General features: G+C 41.6%; 1 protein-coding gene across 4 annotated transcripts in view; it reads left to right on the top strand.

The window, feature by feature from the left end:
- The window catches only part of CARMIL1 (capping protein regulator and myosin 1 linker 1), a 318,049-nt gene extending 301,555 nt beyond the window's left edge, over positions 1 to 16,494 (top strand). For 3 of the 4 annotated variants that reach the window (XM_058555125.1, XM_058555127.1, XM_058555129.1), the window contains 5 exons: positions 1,729 to 1,810; positions 2,975 to 3,187; positions 6,160 to 6,300; positions 8,818 to 8,967; positions 15,449 to 16,494. In XM_058555125.1, coding sequence (XP_058411108.1) covers positions 1,729 to 1,810; positions 2,975 to 3,187; positions 6,160 to 6,300; positions 8,818 to 8,967; positions 15,449 to 15,585 — 723 coding nt within the window. In that variant the 3' untranslated portion in view covers positions 15,586 to 16,494. The remainder of the gene's footprint in view (positions 1 to 1,728; positions 1,811 to 2,974; positions 3,188 to 6,159; positions 6,301 to 8,817; positions 8,968 to 15,448) is intronic. The other variant, XM_058555128.1, reaches the window with a different exon arrangement.
- Positions 16,495 to 23,066: the final 6,572 nt, after the last annotated feature.

Below are 23,066 nucleotides of genomic sequence, written 5' to 3'. Positions count from 1 at the left end.
TTACATTATTTCATCCTTATTCCGCACAGTCACTTTTGCTGTTTATAACTACCTCAGAAAGCCTGGCAGGAAAAAGTAAAAATGACTCCTAGGGTTATATTTAAATGCAGGCAAGTGAGGCACCCAGGGTGCAAAATTTAAGGAAGCACTCACTCTCATGAGCCCTGTACTTGCATGAGCCAGAAAGGGAGTGTCTCCTTAAATTTGTGCCCTGGCACCCTGCTGGACTCACCCTCATCCTGGCCCTGTTTAAATATTCCACGTTATCATTTTTGTCAGAGCACAGATACATGCACTCCTGCCTTCTAAGAGGCTAGAAAACGCTAGGACGGGCATTTGAGGACAGGTTAGGCCCAGCCACTGGACAGCTCAGGATCAAGGGCTAAAGCGCCCCCTGCTGGGACTTCATGGCTCATCCCTGGCCCTGCGGACACTTGTCTTCAGCTCAGAGGACTCTACATGCAGTCCTTGGCATGCGCTTCCTTTCCTTGGGATCGCTTTTCCATGATGATGTCAAATAATGTGCCTGTTCTCGCTGCCAGCCTTATGTACACATTTCTCGTCAGAGACCCGCTCTCGTGCACTACCCTCCAGTAGTGCAAGTGGAACTTTTGTGCTCTAGCTGAGAAATTCCTCAGCGACCCTGCCATGTTCACCACTCCCTTCTGATAAGGCCGGCTCTCCTGGCGAGTGTGTGGCTGTGGCAGATTGGTCATTGGGTCAGATCTCAACTGTGTTTCAAATAACCCCTCCTATATCATCAAAACCAATTTAAAGCTAGGAATTGGCAGCAGATATTTGCTTTTGGGTTTGTCAGAAGCAGGAGTTAAGGAGGAATGGATAGGCTGAAGGTCAGGCCATCTTAGGAATCGGCATGCCTCCTGGTCTTCCTGCCCACTTCATTTTTGGTTTTAGACAGGAGGTAGATGTGGATCATCTTTGTGAACAGGATTCTTAGATATTGTTAAGCCAACACGAGACTTCTCTTTGCATATCTTTTTTGTATGCAAATGCCTCACTCTGTTGTGGCCTTCCTGCACCTTAAGGTAGGGGCTGATTTCTCACTTTATCAGTGATAGCATCTACTCTAAGACAGTGGCATTTAACCTTCCTTGTCTTTGCCATCAAAAACCTCCCACCGCAGATTTTTAAAAAATTAATTCAGACCTGTTTGTTTGTATTTGCCTCCTAAACAGCAGATCTGTATTTTGTGATTCTGGCAAGGAAGAGCCTGTCCATTTCAGGCCCCCTTCTACCTATTTTGTACATTGAGGTCAGGAAGGTTTCGACTGCTTTTAAAACTGGGTCATTGGAACCCAACCTGGAGAGGGTCCTGTAGACTTACAGAGTATGAGTGCCCTCAATGCATGGAGCATCAGGGGCTGCAGAGGCCGCATTTAACAAGGTATTTAACAAGAAAAACAGGAAATGTCACCAAGCTCACTGGCTTCCCCTGATGCCTGGCCCCTCTCGTCTGTGGGGAGCACTCTGAGGAACTGGTCACACTGTGGACCTCAGAGCCCTGACTGTAAACACAGAAGAGAACAGGTTTCTCATAGTGTTGTCCCAGCAGCAGAGCTTCAGAGAGACAGAGAGGTCAGATGCAGTCATTGTAACAGTAGTAGAGTTAGGGAGCCATTATTTGTTGTCATTAATTACCTGCTTTGTCTTCTTATACTTTATAAATAAATATGCACTTTTTCGGTGGGGGATACTTGAATTTTTCAGAAGCTTGGGAATGATGCTGTCTTGCAAGATTCCTCCAGCCTGGCCTTGAGCAGCACAGAACGGCTGGATGGAGGTGGGGCAGGTAAGTCAAGCCATTGCCATCGCCCTCTTAGGAAAAATACTTACCTTCTGGTTCCAGGAGTCACACGTGACTAACAGTAGAAAAATAAAGATGGGGAGGCAAGAATGGGCCTCCGCGTTACGTGTTCTCAGCTTTCAGCTAAAAGACCACATCCCTTCACCTACACCAGTTCCATTTGGGAGCGTGTCTCTATAGCCTTGTGCCTGGACAGGGCACCTTTTCTGATTTCCCAAAAGGAAGAAACTTCATTGAGAACTCCCAAACTGTGGGCATTTGGGGAAAGGTCGGGGGACATTTTGAGGATGTGGCTGATGTTTTTAAAAATAAGCCAGATAAGGTATGTGGAAGGTGGCTCTTTTGTTTGATATGAGGGAATATTTTTCCCTCTCAGCTTGAATACCCATAAATGTCCAGTATCCTTTGTCCCTCTGACTTTTCAGGTGTCGTAAAAGAATCAGATACCTTAGATGGAAACTGGAGAGTAATTTGAAAATTGCACGTTAGATACCCTGTTTTGCTGTTTGAAGTTCTTAACGCTTAGCTTTAATATCTTCATGCAGTAAGAGTTGGAATATAAATCGTATTTAACGGGCTTATTTTTGCCAGTTGTCTGGTTAAATTAAGGCAGCAAAAGGGATGGAGATGGGACATGAGATGACATTCCTGGAGCCATCTCACTAAACATGAGGTTATGGCCATCAGCATAGCCCTCCTCACTCAGGATTTGCAGCCAGATCCCTACCTGATTGTGGTCTAGAACCATCTAGAACCGAGGGGCGTACAGTTGGTTATACCTGTACCTTGTGCCAGAGCCAAGAAACATCTGACTGCTTCAAAGGCGTGAAGAACTACTGTTCTCTCTGTACATTAGTATGGACCTGTACCCTATTAATTGTAAGGCTTGTTGTCTGTAGAATAGTCAGGGGTAATCAAAAGAGCACCATCAAGTCTACTGCTTTTCTAGAAAGAATTTTAGCTTTCTGCCAGTATGTTTTGATTCTGAAAACATGCTAGAACAGCATGTTTCTGCTCTTAAGTCTCTATGATGAGGAAGGACAATCAATGATTATAGCAGTTTGTACTAGACTTCTCCTAGCTTCAAATTATTGGTTTCTTTCACTTTTGATTTTTAAAGTGTGCTTTTTGTACCCATTTTCCTTTTAGTACCTAAACTGCACCCAGGTCTTCCAGAGAACCGCTTCGGTTTGGGAACACCAGAAAAGAATGCCAAAGCAGAACCGAAAGTGGAGGGGGGCTCCAGGTCCCGGAGCTCTTCCGGCACACCCACTAGCCCGAAGCCCCTCCTGCAGTCCCCCAAACCCAGCCTGGCAGCACGGCCCACCATCCCGCAGAAGCCAAGAACCGCCTCGCGGCCTGGTAAGGGTTTTGCTGGTCAGGCAGCCACCTGCCGGCTTCCCAGGGCAGCTGGATCGGGACTCCACACATGGTTTCCAGGGCTGCCTGTGAACGTGGGCACAGGGGTCTGCTGGATGGGAGTCAGGAGAAACCTGCCAGAGGCTGTGAAAGTGACAAAGGCTAAGAATTTGTTTATTGAACACCAAGGCCCACTGACTCAGAGACTATCCTTGAATTCAGGGCTGCAGATCAGAGGGCGAAACCAGAAAAGCAATCTTGTCTTGACTCATTTGTGGCGCCTGGTTTTAGCTTTCTGAAATCTGTCTCCAGCGGGTACAGACCCTTAGAAGGCTCTAGTTAAAGGATGAGGACCACAAAGAGGGAAAGCATAAGTTCCTTTGTTTTTATCCTATATTCTGTGAAATGTTTAGGGTTTAGAACAGGGCTTAGCAAACTGTGGGCCTGTTGTTGTAAATAAAGTGATGCTGGCACACAACCACACCCTTTGTGTACATATTGCCTCTGGCTGCTTTTGCACTAAAATGGCAGAATTGAGTAGTTGTGACAGAGGCCATTTGGCCTGCAAAGGCTAAAATATTTACTACTTGGCCCTTTACAGAAAAAGTTTGCTCACTCTAGGTTTAGTAAATCTAATGATAGAAGAAATTTAAAAATACTGGAAATGGATTAGGCTCTGCTGTATTCTCTCCTGTAACTGCCTCTTTTCCTACCAGTTTTTTTTTTTTCCAACTTTCTGTTATAAGAATTTTCAAACATATACAAAAGTATAAAAATAGAATGGATAATACAGTGAACCCATATCAGCTCTTCACTTTATTCCCCCGCAAAAATTAGGCAAATAAGGATAGAGATATATGGTCAGATTACGCTCACCATCATCATGGCCGCTAATCGTAATTGAACACTTACGTCTGTGCCAGGCCGTGTTCTAAGTGCTTTGGTTGGATAAACTGCTGCTATCCTCACCACAGCTCCATTTTACAGATGCGGAATGTAAGGCACAGAGATACCAGGTTTGCTAAGTCACACAGCTAGTGAGTAGCAACCAGATACCAGGACTTTCCCAGCTGTGGTGGTGACCACTCTTCTAGTGGGCCTCTTCCCCCATGGACATGCATATTAGAAAGTAAGATACACAGCTCACATGGTCATTCATCAATATGCAGAAGATTTGGGTACGGTGAGAAGAAAGGCAGCATCCCATGTGCCCAAACTCATTCCACTTGTGGATCTTTCCCATTTTCTCTCAAACATTTCTTTCGCTCACCAAGGGTCCAGCCTGGTTAATACTCTCTGGTCTTCGCAGTGCATTGATCCCTCAAGAAAAGTAGCGTGCAGTCTCCAGAGAGAAGCCACAATAACGGTATACTGGGGTCGCCTCAAGCAACTCACTCTTGAAGCAAATCACTTAGGACTTCCTAATTCTACTCAAACCTTTTTACACACCAAAGTTCGTTATGATGGAGAACACAAAAAATTTCCTGGTGCACACAAAATAGCTTCACAATGGAAAGAGAGGGGAGAATCGAGGCCAAAGAAATAGTTTTAAAAATTAAAAAAAAAAAAAAAAAAAAAAAGTGCTCAAAAGGTTGGCATTTTGTCAGCTAGGTGTGTTTATAATCTGAAGGAAGGAAACAGCTCTTACAAAATGAATCCTATCTAGTTTGTAGAGTATTTTGGCTCCCCAGTTGCTAATGCTGAATATAAAACTAACTGGATTCCCAATATTCTGTTGCGAGAAGCTTTTATTTTAGTTTATTTGCTAAATGTGTTCATTTATTTGTTAGTGCAATTATGTGCCACATAACAACATTTCAGTCAACGACAGACCGCATATACAGTGGTGGTCCCATAAGATGAGTACCACAGTAGCCTAGGGTGTAGTAGGCTATACCATCTAGGTGTGTGTAAGTACACACTATGATGTTCGCACAATGATGAAATTGCTTAACGACACATTTCTCAGAACGTATTCCTGTCATTAAATGACGTGTGACTATACTTAGTATATTAAGAATTATGTCAACAAAAATTATGTCAACAAATTAATGTTTTTGTAGAGCTTGAGAATTCAGCAGGCATTTTCAAATACACAATCTCATTTCCTCTCCACGGTTCTGAGAGATTGTCAAAGAAGAGAGTGCTATTTTCACACTGTCTTGTCACATTCCTGCTTAGCTAGTGAAGCATGCAGGAGACTTGGATTGGAAGCATAGGCTGAAGAAAACCTGGATGAAGGTTGTCTTCTACGTGTGGACACACACACGCATGCATGTGCCAAGTTGAGAATCACCTTGCTGGTAATAGAGCAGAGAAAGGAGCACAATTCAGTTAACCCTTCCAATTAGAGTGAAACAACACAGCCTTTAGAATTAAGAGACTAGAGTTCTAGTCCTATCTATTTTGCCATCTTTTTAGTTTAGCAGATCTTTTAATCTCTTCATGAGGACAGGGATCGACAAAGTCCTTTTTGGTTCTGAAAGTCAATGATCCTAAGTTATCCTTACTGATCTCACTATGTGTATATTGGTACACGCATCGACATTCCTCCTGCACATTATATGTATGTATACATATAGTGACCACTTTACTAGATTTGACAAAAGGTAAAGGCAGTGAATTATAAATATTACATATTTTAAGAAAATCAAATAGCCTTTTTGTTTGAGGCAGAAGGAACATTTAGTTCACTTACAGTCTAATTTTCAAATATCAGCTCATTTAAATTCTCTGTCTCCAAGATAGATTCACATGTGCAGATTTTTAACCTTTTGTAAGTTTTCATTATTTTTCTCTATATTGTTTGTGGATGTTACTCCTCTGAGCAGAAACATGAAACTAGTTTTTGGCCAGAAAAATTCTGTGATGCTTTTTAAAAATTATTAGTCATTTGTATTTTAAGATTAACCCGGCTTATGTTTTAGGAATCCAGTTTGTGGAACAGTTTGATTCATGTGTTTGTGTCTCCCTAGAGGACATCCCAGACTCTCCATCTGGCCCTACGTCCCCTAAAGTTGCTCTTCTTCCCCCTGTCCTGAAAAAAGTTCCTTCAGACAAGGAGAGAGATGGCCAGAGTAGCCCCCAGCACAGTCCCAGGACATTTTCCCAGGAAGGTAAGAAGTTTTTTCTCTGGGTTAGCTCTCCCCAAGGAGAGTCATTTCAAGAGAAAGGAATTAATCCTGGACTTAACTAATATGTCAGAGTTTGTTTAAGTCAGCATCCCTTGGGTTAAATTTCGGAACCAGAGCAGTTTCTTAGTTCAGAAATTGGACTCAACTTTATCGATGACATTGGATCTTAATGAAGGACCATATATAAAGAATGAAAAGCATAACTGAGACACTAGCCCAGAGGGCTAACTTCTTTGTAATAATAATCACTAGATGTTCCTGAACTGGCTCCCAGCATCTTAGTGCCTTAAATATTACTTTGTGACTCATTTGGTGCTCCCTGTAGGTTTCTAGCTTCCATTATTTCGGAGACTATTTTCCCCTGTTTGTAAGTTACCGTTGCTGTGGTTCAGGCCTGAGGGACCTTGCGGCTCATTGTGCTCGCTCAGTCACGAGGTCAGACGTTCCTCATTCTCAGAAGTGTGGCAGCAGCTTGCACCCTCTCTGAGCATCAGCACACCAGTTTGCTCCTTCTAATTTACTGGTGTAGGAGCAGAACAAGATAATCCTGGGACTTGCATGCCATCTCCTAGGATCAGATTAAGAGTTATGAGTGGAGGTGAGGTGTGTTTGGGTGACTTCAGCACCCCGCCATTTCTTTCACCCACCTCCCTCACTCTGGTAAATGCACAATTGACTTTTGGGTTCTGTCTTTCCTCAAGTGTAATGCAGTTGCCGTCTCTAAGCCCCATCTATAAAGAATTTCTAGAGCCATTTAAGTCATCACCTGAGTCCACGTGGCTCTCATTATTGTTTTATTTTAGATTTGTTTGATGCTTTAGAATTCTTTGATCTCTCTGACTCTGACCTCTTCCTACACTGGCCTGTTTTCTTTTACTGATGGTAGTCTTGGGTTGAAGTTAATAGAAAGTGTTTCTAGGTACTGTCTTTGTGACTTGGGAGTCTAATAAAAAAATAACACTGCCTGCTTTCTCATCTCCATTCTGCAGATTTATTTGGTGGGTACAAGCTTCACTCACCTGTTGGCTATAAATAAAAGAAGGTGGGCTTTTGACCAAAGTTGGTAAACCACTTCTGTCAAACAGAGAAAGTAAAGCCATGAAAGGTGGCTGACACCTGTAGTCATCTCACATGTGGTAAATAAATACAGAGTTCGGCATTCCAGCCACAGCCTTTGGAAGTCTTGGTGTGAAAAGAAGAACCTTTGGTCATGCTGGGTCAGAGTGACTTGAGTTAGCGTGTGTCCCTGACATCCCAGCTCGAGCCACACAGCCCCTCCCCCATTCCCACCCTCATTTTCCTTCCTTTCTGCAACTGCTGACTTTGTGTCTTTACTTATAAGGAAGCTTTGAAAATGCCTGAAAGAATCCTGTTGGAGAGAAATGGGGAGGGGGAATGGGTTGGTAGTGTAAGTAGGAATGCTCAGCTTGTCAAAAGCAATTGAAATATAGAAGGATTAAAAAGAAAAGGTCAGAAGGTTGAATAAAAAACAATTAACGTCTTTGAAGAGTGATGTTTTCTAGATGGCTGTATGATTAAAAAAAGCCCTAGAGTAACCCACCAGCCTCATGAGTATGAACATGTCCACGGAACCTCTGTAGTTAACGAAGTGGGTGCAATACTGGATGTTGCTAGCGTGCCCTTAGCTTCTTTGAAAATGTCGCATGTTCTTTCCTCCAGAAGTTAGAAATGATTGAGTTGCTCCTCAAACATTTTCAAGCTTCAGGGAGTAGATGTTTGATTCCATTCCTTACTCCTCCAATAGCAAATATTAGGAATGGTTCATGCCTCCACCTTTCCAGGTGGATGGGAGGAAGTATAGAATTGTGGAGACCATTGCTTTCCCAGCTGGGATCCAGAGTAAGTTAGTCACAGAGATCATTCTGATGGTATCACTTGGGATTGAAATTGGACTGAAAATATACATGAGGTCTGAGAACAGTTTGTAAATGTCCAAGGGGGTAAGATTTTGACTTTGGTTTATTTATCAGCTTGTCCACTAAGCTGGCCCAGGAATGAGAGCTACCTGTGAACCTTATCTTTTTCTTTAAAAAATGTTCCTGATGTGCTCCTTCCAATTTTCTTGTACATTATTCATGCTGGTTACTTCATTTCCTTGTTCTGTGCCTCCCTTTGGACTAGCGTGCCCAACTAATTTCTGAAACAGGTAAATTGCTATGATTCTTATAGATTATTCCATAGTGAATGTGATTTTCATTAATCCATCCTGGAATCAAAATGGTAACACTGAGGCCTTTTTGTTAGTACCTTTTTGGGGCAGACTCAGAGCTCACATCATTTTGCACATTTCCATAATGTTGGCTGTTGAATTCTGTAGATAATGTGTATCTGTTCAGGACCAACACTGTAGGTTCCTTGAATCCTAAGTGGGGTGGGTAAGCTGATATTTGATTTTTAATATTAATATTTTTTAATATTAATGTCAACACATTGATGTATTTGCTAATATAAAGGGTAAAATGAATCCCTTTTCCTCAGTAGTGCAAAGAGGAGATTATTACAAAAGACATTCAGATCATGACAGTGGCAAGCCTTCCAGTAGAGGGAAAAGATCTTCAAAACTGTACTCCACCATTGCAGAAGAGGAAGTGAATGCAATTGGGCACAGGAAGTCACAGCCAACAAATGGTTAGAGCCTTCGATTATCATCCCTCGCTGACCCAAAGCTTATGCACTGGCACTAACAAAAACAAACTTTAATTGAGTCACTTCTATCCTGGGACTGGGATTATTCATACAACTGATTTTTTTCCTAAATGGCAACAGGATGGTCCTTGCACTTTGGGCAAAAAATATTGACTTCAAAATCTAAAATTAGACAATCTTATGAGGAGGATCAAGTTACTTTGGAGTATGGTGACTTGTCCTTTCAAATTTTTGTGATCCTATAGGTTTATTTTTATATTTGGGGTCATGTCTTCTATTCTCTTTCTTTATCTCTTTTCTCTTCTATTAGATTTAAACTGGGATCGGATCAGAAATTCTTAGAGGCACACAATTTACACCTTTAGACAATATTGGCCTAATACCTTACCTTACACTCTTTTAGAAAAGGGTCAGTGAGGAGCCAGCGACTAAATGCAGACCTTGCGTCATGTGCATGATCTTCCGTGGACATTTATGACCCTTTAGTAAGAAAGAAAAGTACCAATTAACTTTTCAACTTCTGGGAACAATTTATTCTGTTTTACAGCAGTTACTCTATAAGTTCTGTTTTTCCTTTGACACTGGATTAAATTCTGTGATGTTCTGTTTGGATGAGGACAGTCCCAGGAGACAAAAAAGACAGATTTCAAATCGGCTTTAATCTCCAGTGGGAAATTTGAGAACAATCATTGCTGATTCAGAAAGGAAATGTCTTTTCTGTGACTAAGTACTCATCTCCCTGGTTAACTAACTTTTTATAAATATGACATGAAAATCTTTTAAAGGAAATCTTAGTGTCATAAAAGAAAAAGAATATAAAATATTCTGATATGTGAGATTTCCTTAAAAGACTTCTTCCCTTAGAATGAGGCACTTTTCCTTCCTGTAAAACTTTATTGGGGGTTGATATATGAGTGTATTTAGGCTCCGAGGGATTCAATGCATGGCCCAGCATTCTAGCTATAGCTCCACGTCCTTCACTGCCCCATAACAAGGCACCTCAGAAGGGAAGTCAGTGGAAGTGACCTTCTTATAGGAATAACTTTTAATAGTAAAAGTGTGAATCACCTTACAGCTTAATAGCCCAATGAATTATGATCCTTAAGTGGGAACTGTTGTCTTTCAGGACTTTTCTTGACATAGATTTAAAAACAAAAACAATAACAAAAAAGCATCTACCAGCTCAACAACATTTGGAGTCAGCCTTCTCGGCCAGTACTGTTGGATGAGCCACACGCTCCGACTTGTCTACTGGTCTGGTACACACTAGCTAGATGACGGGGTGGAGTTAAGGATCCAACCCACAGCATAAAGTGAAGTCTGTAGGTCACGTGGGAACAGAACATTCTATTTGGGCCAGGTAGCACCTGCTCTAGAGAAAACTGACTGACTTGGTCCTTCACTTTTAAAGGATCTCCTGTGTGGTAGACTTGTTTATATACAGACTGTTACAATAACTCTTTTCTCTACAAGAGATTTTCTCTGATATTTTCAAGAAAATCTATTATCTTCAAGTCATAGAAAAATTACCTTAAATGAACAGCTAAGGCATTTATTTTCTGAAGAGAAGCAGAGTTATTTTTTTGAGTATATTAAATCAGAAGCTCTGTCTCTACATTGTCTCTTTTGATAAGGACACCCAAGATTACATAGATGTTTCTAGATTTTGGAAATTTACATTTGAACTATTTTATCAGTTGACTTACATCAGCTGATTATGAACAAAGCACCCTTGATGCAATGCAATGTTCCTTCTTCAAGAGGCTACTAAAAAGCACTTTATACAACACAGAGACAACGAGACCACCCCCCACTACCACACTGATCATCCAGTAAGGCTTTGAATTAAAATAAAAAGAGGATGAAGACAGAGATAAGCCAAATCATAGAAAGGCAGGAAATTCTGCGTCTGTCTCATATTTTTCCATGACCTCTTGGCTTAAAATTCTTACTGTGATGGGCTGCATCAAATTTTGATGGAATTAAATAGGACCATCTTGTATTTGCTTTTCTGCCCCAATTTCTTCAAATACTGACAGGAACCAGAAAAGTAATTTTTACAGGAGCTTCAATTAAAGTAATTTCATGTATAATATTTTAATTTTGTTTTGTTAGTGCCGATTCCTAGCACGTGACTGTCTTCACCCTTGAGAACTGCATAGCAGTCTGCTTTCTGAATAGTTCCTGGTTAACAAATAGCATTTAGCAGAGCAATTCTATTAAACCGTGATGTACACTTTAAGTCATTTAAGATCAGCTTTGTTTATGCTAAAACAGATTTCTTATTTTCCTAAATCATGTATCTGTGAAACAAACAAAGGCGATTGTTCTCAAAGCATGCTGCATATTTTTATCATTATTATGTTTTAATTGTGTGGCTATTTGAATATTGATTTGACAGACAAAATGCTTACTTTCTTTTATTGGAAATATTTGAACTGCATCTTTTGAATTTCATATCATTGCCTCTCTGTATTTAATTATAAGCTGTGATGTTTTCATTAGAGCATGTCCTATTTTCTTGAAGAAAATAGTTGGTTTTGGCTTTGTATACATTGTAATGTATCCTCTTTGTACAGGCCATCTTATTCTGAGATTCCTTTTATATATCACTTGCTTCTTCCATAATCCAACCTATAGCCAATACATATTTGGCTGTGGCTTATAGTCGATAAGCCAGGGCTCTGTTCCACCCTTTGCACCAGATCTGGGTTCTACTACCCCTATATGAGTTCTTGAAAAGAAATTTAACAGTTGGTTGGTATTTTTGACTTTTGCCAGAAAGTATAAAAAATCAGGGTCGACTACTGAATATTATTTTAAGGTCATCATAATGTTTTCCTTGTGGGAAATATGGATGTCAGTGGAGCTGAAAATGGAGAAAAGCTCAAATTTTCATATGAATTTTTAATTCTGAGTTTATATGCACGTTTCAGAAGCTTTAAAATTAGCATATATATTTGCATATATATTTATATATATGCAAAGTCAAATCATCTTCAAGAATGACAGATTTCATGTTGGAGCCTCCTTGTGCCAATTGTTGCCCTGTAGATAGGATGTGAATATACATGAAGTATCTGTGTTGAATAAATTACCTGTTCACTTACTCGAGTATCTTTTATAATTTTAATGGTACTTGGAATGGTAATAAATACGTGTACAGACGCATGTATAGAGATGCTCCAGCATTTAACTGTATGAATACTTGCATTGAAGAAGTGTAGTAAAACAATCTGAATTTTTATTTTTCCCTGTATAAAGTCAAGTATTAAATCAGAGTGCCTAGGGGAAGGTTCATCTGAATTAGTAAAAAGTCTGAATTCTATAAATATTTTAAAATAATTTCTTGAGTTTTTAAGTTTCAAGCAGACATCATCTTATTTAGGCTATGCATTAATCTGAGCCTGACCAAAGCTACTTCAATATAATTCTAATTAGCATCCTAATTATATGCAATCAAATAGATGCTGCAAACTTGACAAAAGACATTTCCCCTACAAAGTTGTTTGCACTAGTGACCTGGACTAATAAGAAGGCAGGAGGCTGGGAGACCAAATGCTTTGGCTTCCAAACTCAACTGCCTTAGTTACGTGACTTCAGTTCCTTGATCTCACTATGCCTCAGTTTTCCTATCTGCGGATGGTGCCCACCTACAATACTAAGGAAATGTCAGCGTGGTACTCGTCTCACTATCACATTCACATTCACAACTGGTAGAGGTCAATCAATGAAAGTGAATATATTTAGAGTGAATTTTTAAATAGTGTCACTAGCGTAGAGAACTGCTTTGACAGGCCTCTAGAAAGAACATTTCATTATTCCTCTCAGTGACTATGTTGGACAAATTAAAATTTTTCATTCATGACTGGTACCAGGTCTATGTCACCAACCCGGAAACCAACCTGTTAACTCGTTAATGTTTGCTGAATCCTCCCCACCCTCCTCTCCAGTTCCTCCCCAGCCCTGGAGGACTCAGAAGCCAGTGTCACTTGGATGGAGACTGACGGACAGTCTACTCTTTGAAGATTCCTATATTGGATTTCTCTGAATTTCAGTTAGCCCTGCTACAGTGACCCTGGGGCATTATCTCAGTTTTTATCTGTGACATATACATTTTTGATTGCATGAATTTCTCTATTTTTAAAGAGAGTACTCTGATGTCATATCATATAACATGAATCAGACCTGGCATTTTGAGGAAACTAAAATACTGGGAAGGACGAAAATTTGGTTTTTTTTTTCCTTATGGGGAAGATTAGCCCTGAGCTAACATCTGTTGCCAATCTTTCTCTCTCTCTCTCTCTTTTTTTTTTTTTTTTTTTTGCTGAGGAAGATTGGCCCTGGGCTAACATCCGTGCCCATCTTCCTCTACTTTATATGGGATGCCGCCACAGCATGGCTTGATAAGCGGTGCATAGGTCTGTGCCCGGGATCCGAACCTGTGAACCCCAGGCTGCCCCACAGCACATGAACTTAACTACTACATCACTGGGCCAGCCCCAGAAAAGCATTTTTAATCTAAGAATTAGAGCAATATGTTTGCTCTGAAGACAAATGAGCTGCATATCACCATATTTATTTCTTCTTTTGAACCTGTAGTGTTGGAAATTTATTTTTGAATCACTTGATATAGAGGAACAACTTATTTTGGTTTTAAAATGGAATGAATACAATTTTCTAGCAGATTTCACATGCTCTGTTTTGAGGTTGGGTTATTGCAAAGTGTCTTCAAGATGAAAATATTATAAATCTTCTCTAATTTCTCCTGTACATAGTGTGTGTAGAAGTTGAGATCTTAAAGGACTCTGTTTATTATTATCAAATTGGTTTTCTGATAAAGGGCAAACTATTTATAGAAAATTATTTACCTTTTCCCCAAATCTTGCTTGTTAACAACTTTGAAAGGACCATCAAACACATACATTTAATTTTTTTTTACCCAATTCAAGCTAAAAAGTAAAAATCAGTTATAATAGTTATTCCTGGCTTTTCCTGCTGAGAATTTGCTCAAAGCTATTGGGTAAAAACAAGTCAAAATTTTAAAAAAATTACTTACTTTTTTAATGAGATTTGAAAGGTTTATCCTTTTTAGAATTTTGAGTAATTTCTATTTAATGTAATTAACTAAGAATTTAAATTTCTATTGTCTAGGGATCAGAATCAGGCCCTGATGACCTGAATGGCAAGAAAAGCACTTTATTATGTTTGCATTTTGACTCTTGGGTTTCATGAGCTTTCACTTCCTGAAACACTTGTTAGTGGATTGAACATTTGAATAGCCGGTTCCTGGCAAGATGAGTTTTTTAGCATAATGCTCAAATCAAAATGATTAGAAGCATAAAGGAATCCTGTTGCTTTTCCAGGACTGTGTTCCTGGTTGGATCACTTGAACTTCTGAGTGATGTGGTAGCTGCACTTTTTTTTCAAGCCACGCCAAGTGTGTGGGTTTGGTGTTTTTTAGCCTAAGTGGTGTCTATACACTAGATGTGGTGAGTAATATTTAATAACGCTTAATAGCCGTGCTGGAGAATGACCTCTGAACCCTTTCCCGAGGTACAGTAGCAGTGAAGCCACGATCCAGTTGGAAAGAACATGGGCTTTGGAGAGAGAGATCTAGTTTAAATCCCGATTCTAAGTCTTACAAAACCTACCTTACAGGAAGTTGTGAGGAGTAGCAATAATAAAACAGAGAGTGTCTGACATAACACATAACAAAAGCTCAGTTCCAGCAATTATTCTGCCATCCTTGCTTTGTAAAGTCTCAGTGGATCCTTCGTATTTATATGTCATCAGAACAGGCAACAATAATGGCAGTTCTGCCTAGAGTCTGGTTCCAGAAGGACTGAATATACCATAGGCAATATTAATTCATTTTCACAAGACTGTAAGCTGTTCATTTCCTGGCGAGTGAAACAGGTTTTCTGTGACACAGAAAGGTCTGACAAAGGTTGCAGGAGCCTTTCCTCATTTCCTGTCCCAAAAGCAGAGATGGTCAACCCTAAATGGTCTGCAGAAGGCATCGAATGAACATCTGTCCAGCAGTGCCTCCTCAAGGCTGTTTGCCCTGTTCTCTCTGCTGTGTAAGGGGGCAGCTACGACTGAGGAGATCACCTGGCACAGAGCAGCTTCAGAGCTCTCCTCCTTCCTAGCATCTCCCTTCACTTCCCCCGCATCCTCACCTTCTAGGGTACTCATTCTTAGCTTCTCAACCACATCTATGAGAGGTTCACCCTCTCATAGACTGGGTTTGTTTATGTTTTCTTGTATTTGTTTGTTTTTGTTGGTTTGTTTTTAATTTCTGTCTAGAGTCTCTTAAACGTAATTGGTAAGTTGTTTCTGAGAAAGTTCATCCTGAACCCTCCCACTCTTCAAGGCTCCTGCGTCTCACCCTGTTATTGGTCAGGCCATTGGTATTACCTTGTTAATGAATGATAATGACTTCCTTCCCTTTCTGTTTCAGCTTCGAGGAGAAGCTGGGGCCAGCAGCCCCAGGAGAATCCAGAACAAAAGCAGTGGTCCTCCAGTAAAGATGGCCGTCAAGGCAGCAAGTCTAGTGACTCTGGGGAAGAAGCAGAAAAAGAGTTTATTTTTGTGTAAAGGTCACCCGTGCAGAAGTCTTCTTGTACAGGGTGCTTTTGTTAGCCATCAGAGAGGAACCAAGGGCAACACCTCTTCTACTTGCTAGGCGCTCTTCTCTTGGTGCTTTTTTTCTTTTCCTTTGCTTTTTTTTAAAAGAAAAAACAGAAACAGATCCATTTCTTGGTAATCAAAGCACATTTGTTTGGTCTTCTCCCAACCCTTGGCATTTGATTTCTAAGCATTCCTTCATATGCCTTCAATGAATGCCAGCGATTATCCCCTGGGCCCTACTTGAATTTCTCTGAGGCAGCTACAGTTTGCCCTGCAAGATGAGTTTTTGGAGGTAAACAAAGTAACTGGACACACACACAAGTAACACCATCCAGCTGACTGTAGGGTACTGCTGCATGTACCTGTGTCAAATCTGCACTTGATATAGCAATTTATTCTTGATGTATGCAATTGCACATTGTAATTATATTAACAGAGCACACTAATAAATAATTTGTATAAATTATATATATTAGATCTTGGGTATGGTTTTACATTCTCCCATGGGGAACTTCTTCCTTCCTGATGTGGAATTGTACATTTAAACTCGGTCGGTGACCTTTGCAATACCGTCAACAAGCACAGTGAAGAACAGAGTGAGAGAGGCCCACAGCTGATTCTACCACGTGCCCAGATTAATGTATATAGTTGATTGGAATGAGGTTTTATGAATATTCATGTTCTTTTGAAGGCCTTTAATTTCTGTCTACATACTAGCTTTTAATGTGTGATTTTAAGAGAGAATACTTTGACACCTGTAAAAAATCAAAATACTACTCTTTTTAAGACATTTCACAAATATTCACTTACATTACAGGCTGAAGGTATTTTATTCATATGTATATTTATATCAATAAAATGATTTTACAAGTGGAATTTTGATCTTCTCCGGTTACTGTTTTTAGTTAGGATTGGCTTGTGGTAATGAACTTTTTTTTGTTTTCAAAATCCAGAATAATCACACTTCCCAGATAATCAAACCTGTTACGTTCAAAATAAATGTAGTTTGCTTAATTCTATTACCTTTGGGAAAAAGATGAAATTTATTAATGGGTTATCATATTATGAGTTTGATCCAGCTCCCATTAGCTCAAATCAAGGGTCACATGAGAGATACAAGTGTGAACTATGAAGTGTGATTTGAAGAGTCACAAGCAGTGTGGTTGTCTGTTGGAAAGAAGAATCATAGAAGGTGGGGCTTCTGTTTCCCTCGTTATCCACCCCCATACACACACACACACACACACACACACACACACACACACACAGTGTCACGGGTGCCTGGCACAGACTGAGTGCCGGTAAATATAGACTGAATGGTTTGCTGCCATTGCATGAGATTCCATGAGCATGGGCAGATACCAGGTTGTTTCCTCCAAATGTAGGTCTGCTGTCATAAATGCTGATGGGAACAGACATCTCTAATGGGTATCAAAGTAGGAGAAGCATCAGAAGACAAAGATGGGCTTCAATGAACAAACAGGCTGTGGCGAGGCAGACACATAACCCGACTAAGTAGAATACAGTGTGGTCGAGCCCACATTCATAATAAACGAGAGTGCTACGGAAAGGGGGATTAGTTTTCTCTGTGATGCTCAGGAGGCTGCAGAGGAGGAGACATTTGTGCAAGGCCTTGAAGTAACACCTGCATAAGTACAGGGGCTTTGTTTGTTTCATAATTGTACTCCCCATAAATGTGTGATATGACCCATATTAGACCATAGGGAGTAGTGGGGAGATACAGAAAGTGCTCGGTCTACGACCAGTCAAGTTCACATTCAGTTAGAATGCTATGTGGTAAGACCTACACCTGAAAGCTCTCTCTGGATTTCAGCATAGGAGCTGTTCTTGAGAGGATAGCCTTGGTGCTTGATTAAGTAGCACCAAGACTGTATGCAGAGTATACAGACTCTGGAACTTGACTGTATATAGTAGGAGCCACTGCATGTGTTTAAGCAATAATGTAATAAGAACTAAGACATACACAGATAAACACTATGGTCTGGAGGCAAGTGTCCAGTGAAGTGGCTAAGCAAGAATCCTTAATTTTTCTTCCTTATGATCAGGGGGTGCCTGCTCAGATGCCCCTTCAAGAGAACATGCTTAAGGGGCATGGGGAGCATGGTTGGTTGACAGCCTCGAGCTGCTGTACCTTGAGACTCACTTCCATGGTCATACTGAGGCCATGCCACACCCACAACCACTGAGGATGGCTGGGCTCCTAGAGCCGGGCCATTGCTGCCCAACACAGGACTTTTCTACTGGGCTGTTTTTGCTCTAGGACCTTCCATTCGGCTGACCAAGACCTTCTCAGAGCTGTACCAAAGCTCTCCCTACCCAAGTCTCCTTTCCTCTCTCCTTTCACAGGTGATCAACCAGCATCATGGTCTGAGGGTGCTCCCTGCCTTATGCTCCCTACACTTTTTATCTTTCACAGACCTTTCCCCCAATTAATAAGTCTTCAGCAGTCTAATCTCATCTTGGCATCTGCTTCTTGGAGAACCTGACCTAACACACTCCTCCATGTCTTCTCACCATCAGTCAGGTTCAAGAGCACAGGATGTATACCTGCTGAGCTGAAGGCTAGTGGATTTCTCCTCAAAGTATATGGGCTTTTGTGTTTGTTTTGTGAATATGTTAGAAAGAATTTATGTCTTAGTCCATTGTGGCTGCTATAACAAAAATACCATAGACTGAGTGGCTTAAACCACAAACATTTATTTTTCACAGTTCTGGAGGCTGAGAAGTCCAAGATCAAGGCCCTGGCAGTTTTGTTGTCTGGTGAGGTCCTGCTTCCTGCTTCGTAAACAGCTGTCTTTTTGCTGTGTCCTCACATGGTGGAAGGGACAAGGGAGGTCTCTGGGGTCTTTTATAAGGGGACTAATCACATTTATGGGGGTTCTGTTGCTGCCCAAGGGGGAGTCTTCTGCTCACCGCAAGACATGCCAATAGTCAAGAGGCAGGTATTAGGAGAGAAAGGACTTTTTATTACAGCTTGCTAGCAAGGGGGAAGACGGCTGACTCATGTCCGAAACAACCATTTTACAGAACAAGGACTACAGGCCAGTTATATATGGGGCTGGTCTCTGTGTGGGGGCAGACATCTCGTCTTAGTTCTTGGCAGTCTTGTGTTTTGCTGGATATGCATCAGAGACTGGAGCAACGCCCTCTATCCTGATCTTTCTCAGTTGTCATTGATGATGGCCATCAGCATAGACTCTCTGCCTGGGGTTTATCACATTCCTAAGGAACTCAGAAGAACAAAGGTATCAACTTACAGCAGCTGAGAGGGGCCATAAAATCTACAGAGCATTGTCTGGGTTAGTTAATCAGAGGTCATTCAAAGTTACAATATGGTTTCTTTTCTACAATATGGCTTCCCTCATGTCAATCTTGTGTTGAGCCAGTATCAGTTCCACCCCCATGACCTACTAATCACCTCCCAAATGCCCCACCTCCAAATACCGTCACATTTAATATATGAATGTAAGGAGGATACAAACATTTAGTCTAGAGCAATTTATGACATGTCTCAAGGAAAGAAACCTTCAAGGCAGAGAGTGGACTAATTGACTTCTGAAGGTCCTTTAGCACTTTGACAAACCAGATCCCACTTTGATTCCAGGGAATCTATGAAGCGCAGTGGAAGTGAAGAGAGCCATGCCTGCATTCAAGAACCCTAAAACCAAAACCCTAAAACTCAGTAAAGCTAAGTGTTGGAGCAGCAACAGAGCAGATCAGGAGCTGCGTGTTCCAGAGAGCCCACTCAGGCCAGGTAACAGAGGGCCTGATGATGGGGTGGGGGCCATAGTCTCCCAGGAAATCCCAAGACTCGGGGAGATGAGCAGAACTATTGCTAGGAGGGGCTAGGAATCTTCACATAACACTAAACTACAGATCATGATTTTCCTGTTTGTGCCGTGTGGAAGCCCTAAACTTGCCCTAAGAATGAGGTGATCAGTAGTTCACACCCCATCTCAGGTATACCCAGCAGGGGCCGAATAATCCTGGAATGACTTCTTTTTGTTTTGGGGATGCATCCGTTGTGTGACTACATTGGGCAGGCTGACTTCCCTGTTTTATTTTTCCTTAGTTTAACATTGGTCGGTTTGGGTCTACTTAGCATATGCCATTGGCCAGCAATCGGTTAGGCATGTGCCAGGTGTTGGAGAGAAGTCAAATTGCACTTAAAAATTGGTCACTGAAAATCCAGAAAGAGGCTGACAGACACCTGGTTTGTTAGGACGAGGCGATCTGCCTGCAGTAGCAAAGACGTTCCTCATGCCTTTGACCCTGCCCTGTGCTGACTCATTTCCCCCTGCAACCCAGCTTCTTTGGTTGACTATCCATTTTCACTCTCCCTTTGCAAAACAGTATTCCCAGAGAAAATAATTTTACAAACTTGAGAAAATAGAATGATACCTTTTCTTTTGCAAAGAAGAAAGAAATGAAGAATTACAACAGGAAATCTCAGGCAGGACTGTGCTGATGTTTCAACAAAGAAGTTAGACCTGTCCTCCATCTCAAGTGTGAAAATCCTAATAAAATTGAGATGGCTTTGAAAGGAGTTTTTAACCTTTCTTACTTGCTAGCTGGAAAGCATTGCCCAGGTGTGACGCTGCGGTAAAGCCACGTGGTGTTCATTCTCGCTCTGTCCCTCTTTGCTTTTTGCCTCAGAGCGAGAATGTTAACCAACACCTTCTCCAGCTCGTCCAGGGAGCCCAGTGGGAGTGCTGGAAGAGGGTGTGGATTGTGACGCTGACCCCCATTCCCACTCTCTTCATAAGGTGCTAAGGAAATGGTAGAGGGTCCACACCCTCACTGTTGTCACTGTTGTGTTTGGAGTCCTGCTCCTCCTAAGTTACACACTGTAAATAGAAACCTACATCCCTGACTCTAACTTCCGTAACCCAGAACCCAACCTCTTGGCCAAACTGCTGAAAAGCAGAGGAAGGAGGCAAAGTAGGGAAGACAAAGGGAGATGGAAGGATGAAGAGAAAGAACATATTTTGGTCTTCTCTCTCTTGTGTTTTGATGTTTTGTTCGTCTCTCTTGAGTTTTCACTGGATGATGCAGAACTGTAATTAAAAGCCATGCTTTGAGACAGCCTGGCTCTCCCCTCTCCTCCTCCTGCACGGTACAGGCCTGGGGCTGAGCAAACTGTCTGCTCAGGGAGCTGCATTATTTTAACATCCTGGCCCCCTGCGACTCACCCACACTGCAAGTCACAGAGCTGGGAGCAGGAGAAGGCTCAATTCACTGAAATGGGCCATAAATTTCACCTGCTGGTGCCGTAATTAATGTGAGTTAAGATCTACACGGTGTTTGTCTCACATACAGACATGGGAGAGCAGCGAATCTGGCTTCTGTGTGAACGGTCAGCGTCAGCCTGGAGCCAGAGTGGTCTGCCTGGGGTTTGGAATGTTGATCACTGTCGGCCACTGTCCCCAAAATTGCCAAGGTTCAAAATGTAAAACAAAGCATTTGAGACCCACAAATTGCATCTTAGAATTTCTTATCCTCAGGTCAGATTGTACCTTGTTTCATAATCACACCTTGAATTTGTAGCTTCCTTTGTAAGAACAGTTTTCATAAAGATTAAGTCTCCAAGCCACACCTGAAAAAGTTCTGAATTAGACCCTCCCCAGTTAGAGGTTTTTCAAAATTGGTAGAAATGAAATGTGTTTTCTCCAAGGGCGCTATCCATGCCATTATTAGGTAGTGGCAAATCTGAATAGAACGAGGGTAATGTACTCATACTTTCTATTTACAACTTGTATTAGATTTAACTCAAAATGAGACTGTCACTTACACTGTATGCACTGTTTTCACTGTGGGCCTGTTTCATGCATTCAGACCCAACCCAACACTTTGGAATTAGGCACAACTCTGTACCTCCCTTGTCCTGTGATCATGAGGTCTTTTTTGACAATAAAAGCGTACATTTAATGTTAGTTTCTGAAGGTGTGAAGGAAGAAATCATTTCAAAGACAGAAGCATTGTCAGGGTGGCAAACACTCCGAGTTGTTTACTGTGTGATCAGAGGGCCCTGGATGCAGAAAAACCACTGCTGGGAAGATCTGCTTTGCGCTCCTAGACATTGAATCCCTGCAGAGAATTCAGAGATGAACTATCTATGGATTCTTCCATCGAGGAGTGTCGTTACCCGTGGCAGTAACCACGGAGGAGAAAGCCCAGGCACTGGGCCTGTAGAGTGGGAGGTGTTGGTGCAGGGATAACCTCATCTTAGGGACATTCCTAGACCAATCCAAGGGGTCAAGAAGTCACCAATTTTCTTCTCTCAGGTCCTCACGGGCGGGGAGAGTAAAGTCAGGCTGTTTCCCACTTATGAGATCAGAGTTCAAGGGGACATTTGACCCTTTGGTGGCTTCATTCACATTGAGGCCTGGCCAGTCCTGGGAGCCTGTTCTCTCAGTGATCAAGTTATTTTGAGGCTGGCTCCTCATGTACCATCTTCTCACTTTGATTACACCCCCAGGTGACCTCATCCCCTTCCAAGGCTACAATTCCTACCTTTGCGATGACGTCTCCCTCATCTCTTGCTTCAGCCCAGTCTCCATCCAGCATCATTAGGATGATCTATAGGCATCAGAAACTCTATGTGTCCAATGCCAGAGGTTCATGAATGTAGAGTGACCACATGGCGTGCCCAGGAGTGACAAAATCAAATTTTATGATTCTGGAAAGATCTCCAGGACTCACCTCTCACTGGAGACGTGGGGCCAGAACCTCCATGCCCCTCCACTTCTGTAGAGCAGAAACTGACTGGCTCAAGGTTGCTGAGCTTGTGTTTACCCATCCCAGGCACCTTGATGGGGCCCTCATTGCCTGCCATTACAAAGGAAAAGCCTGGCTTTTTCTCTCCGGCTGGGAGGACAGGGAGGACCATTTGCAAACAAGAATATGGTTTGCTGGCCTGAACTGCAGGGCTCCAGGAGAGTGGCGCTGAGCCAAAGCCAGCTGCGGCCCAGGCACACTCAGCAGAGGAGACCAGCTCCTCCACCTGCCACTGATTTTCGAAGCTCTAAACAGGGTCCATAACCTGCAGGCCACAGTCTGGGTAGGATTCAAGGCACCTGTGAGCTTGGACTGTGAAAAAAATTACATCTTTATCTTCATTAACCTCATTTGCCATTTAGCATTTCCTTCAATTATGAATATATGCAACAAGCCACAGTTGTGTTAACAGTACTTGGGACAATGGGAATCACAGATATTTTCTTCTGAACTTACAATCATTGTAGGTATTGCAAAACATCGTTCACGCTCATCAAGACTCAAAATTATAGTAGTGATGAGATACCCTGCTAGATGGTGTTATTTAATGAGCTGATAAAGAAGCACATTTACTTCTAAATCAAAATTTGTTTTTTAATATTTTAATAACTGTATGTATTTCAATGTAATTAGTTTCCTTTGTAATACTC

The sequence above is a fragment of the Diceros bicornis genome, chromosome 14, assembly GCF_020826845.1.
Source record: "Diceros bicornis minor isolate mBicDic1 chromosome 14, mDicBic1.mat.cur, whole genome shotgun sequence".
NCBI classification, from domain to species: Eukaryota; Metazoa; Chordata; class Mammalia; order Perissodactyla; family Rhinocerotidae; genus Diceros; species Diceros bicornis.
This window is presented reverse-complemented; position numbering and strand designations above follow the sequence as displayed.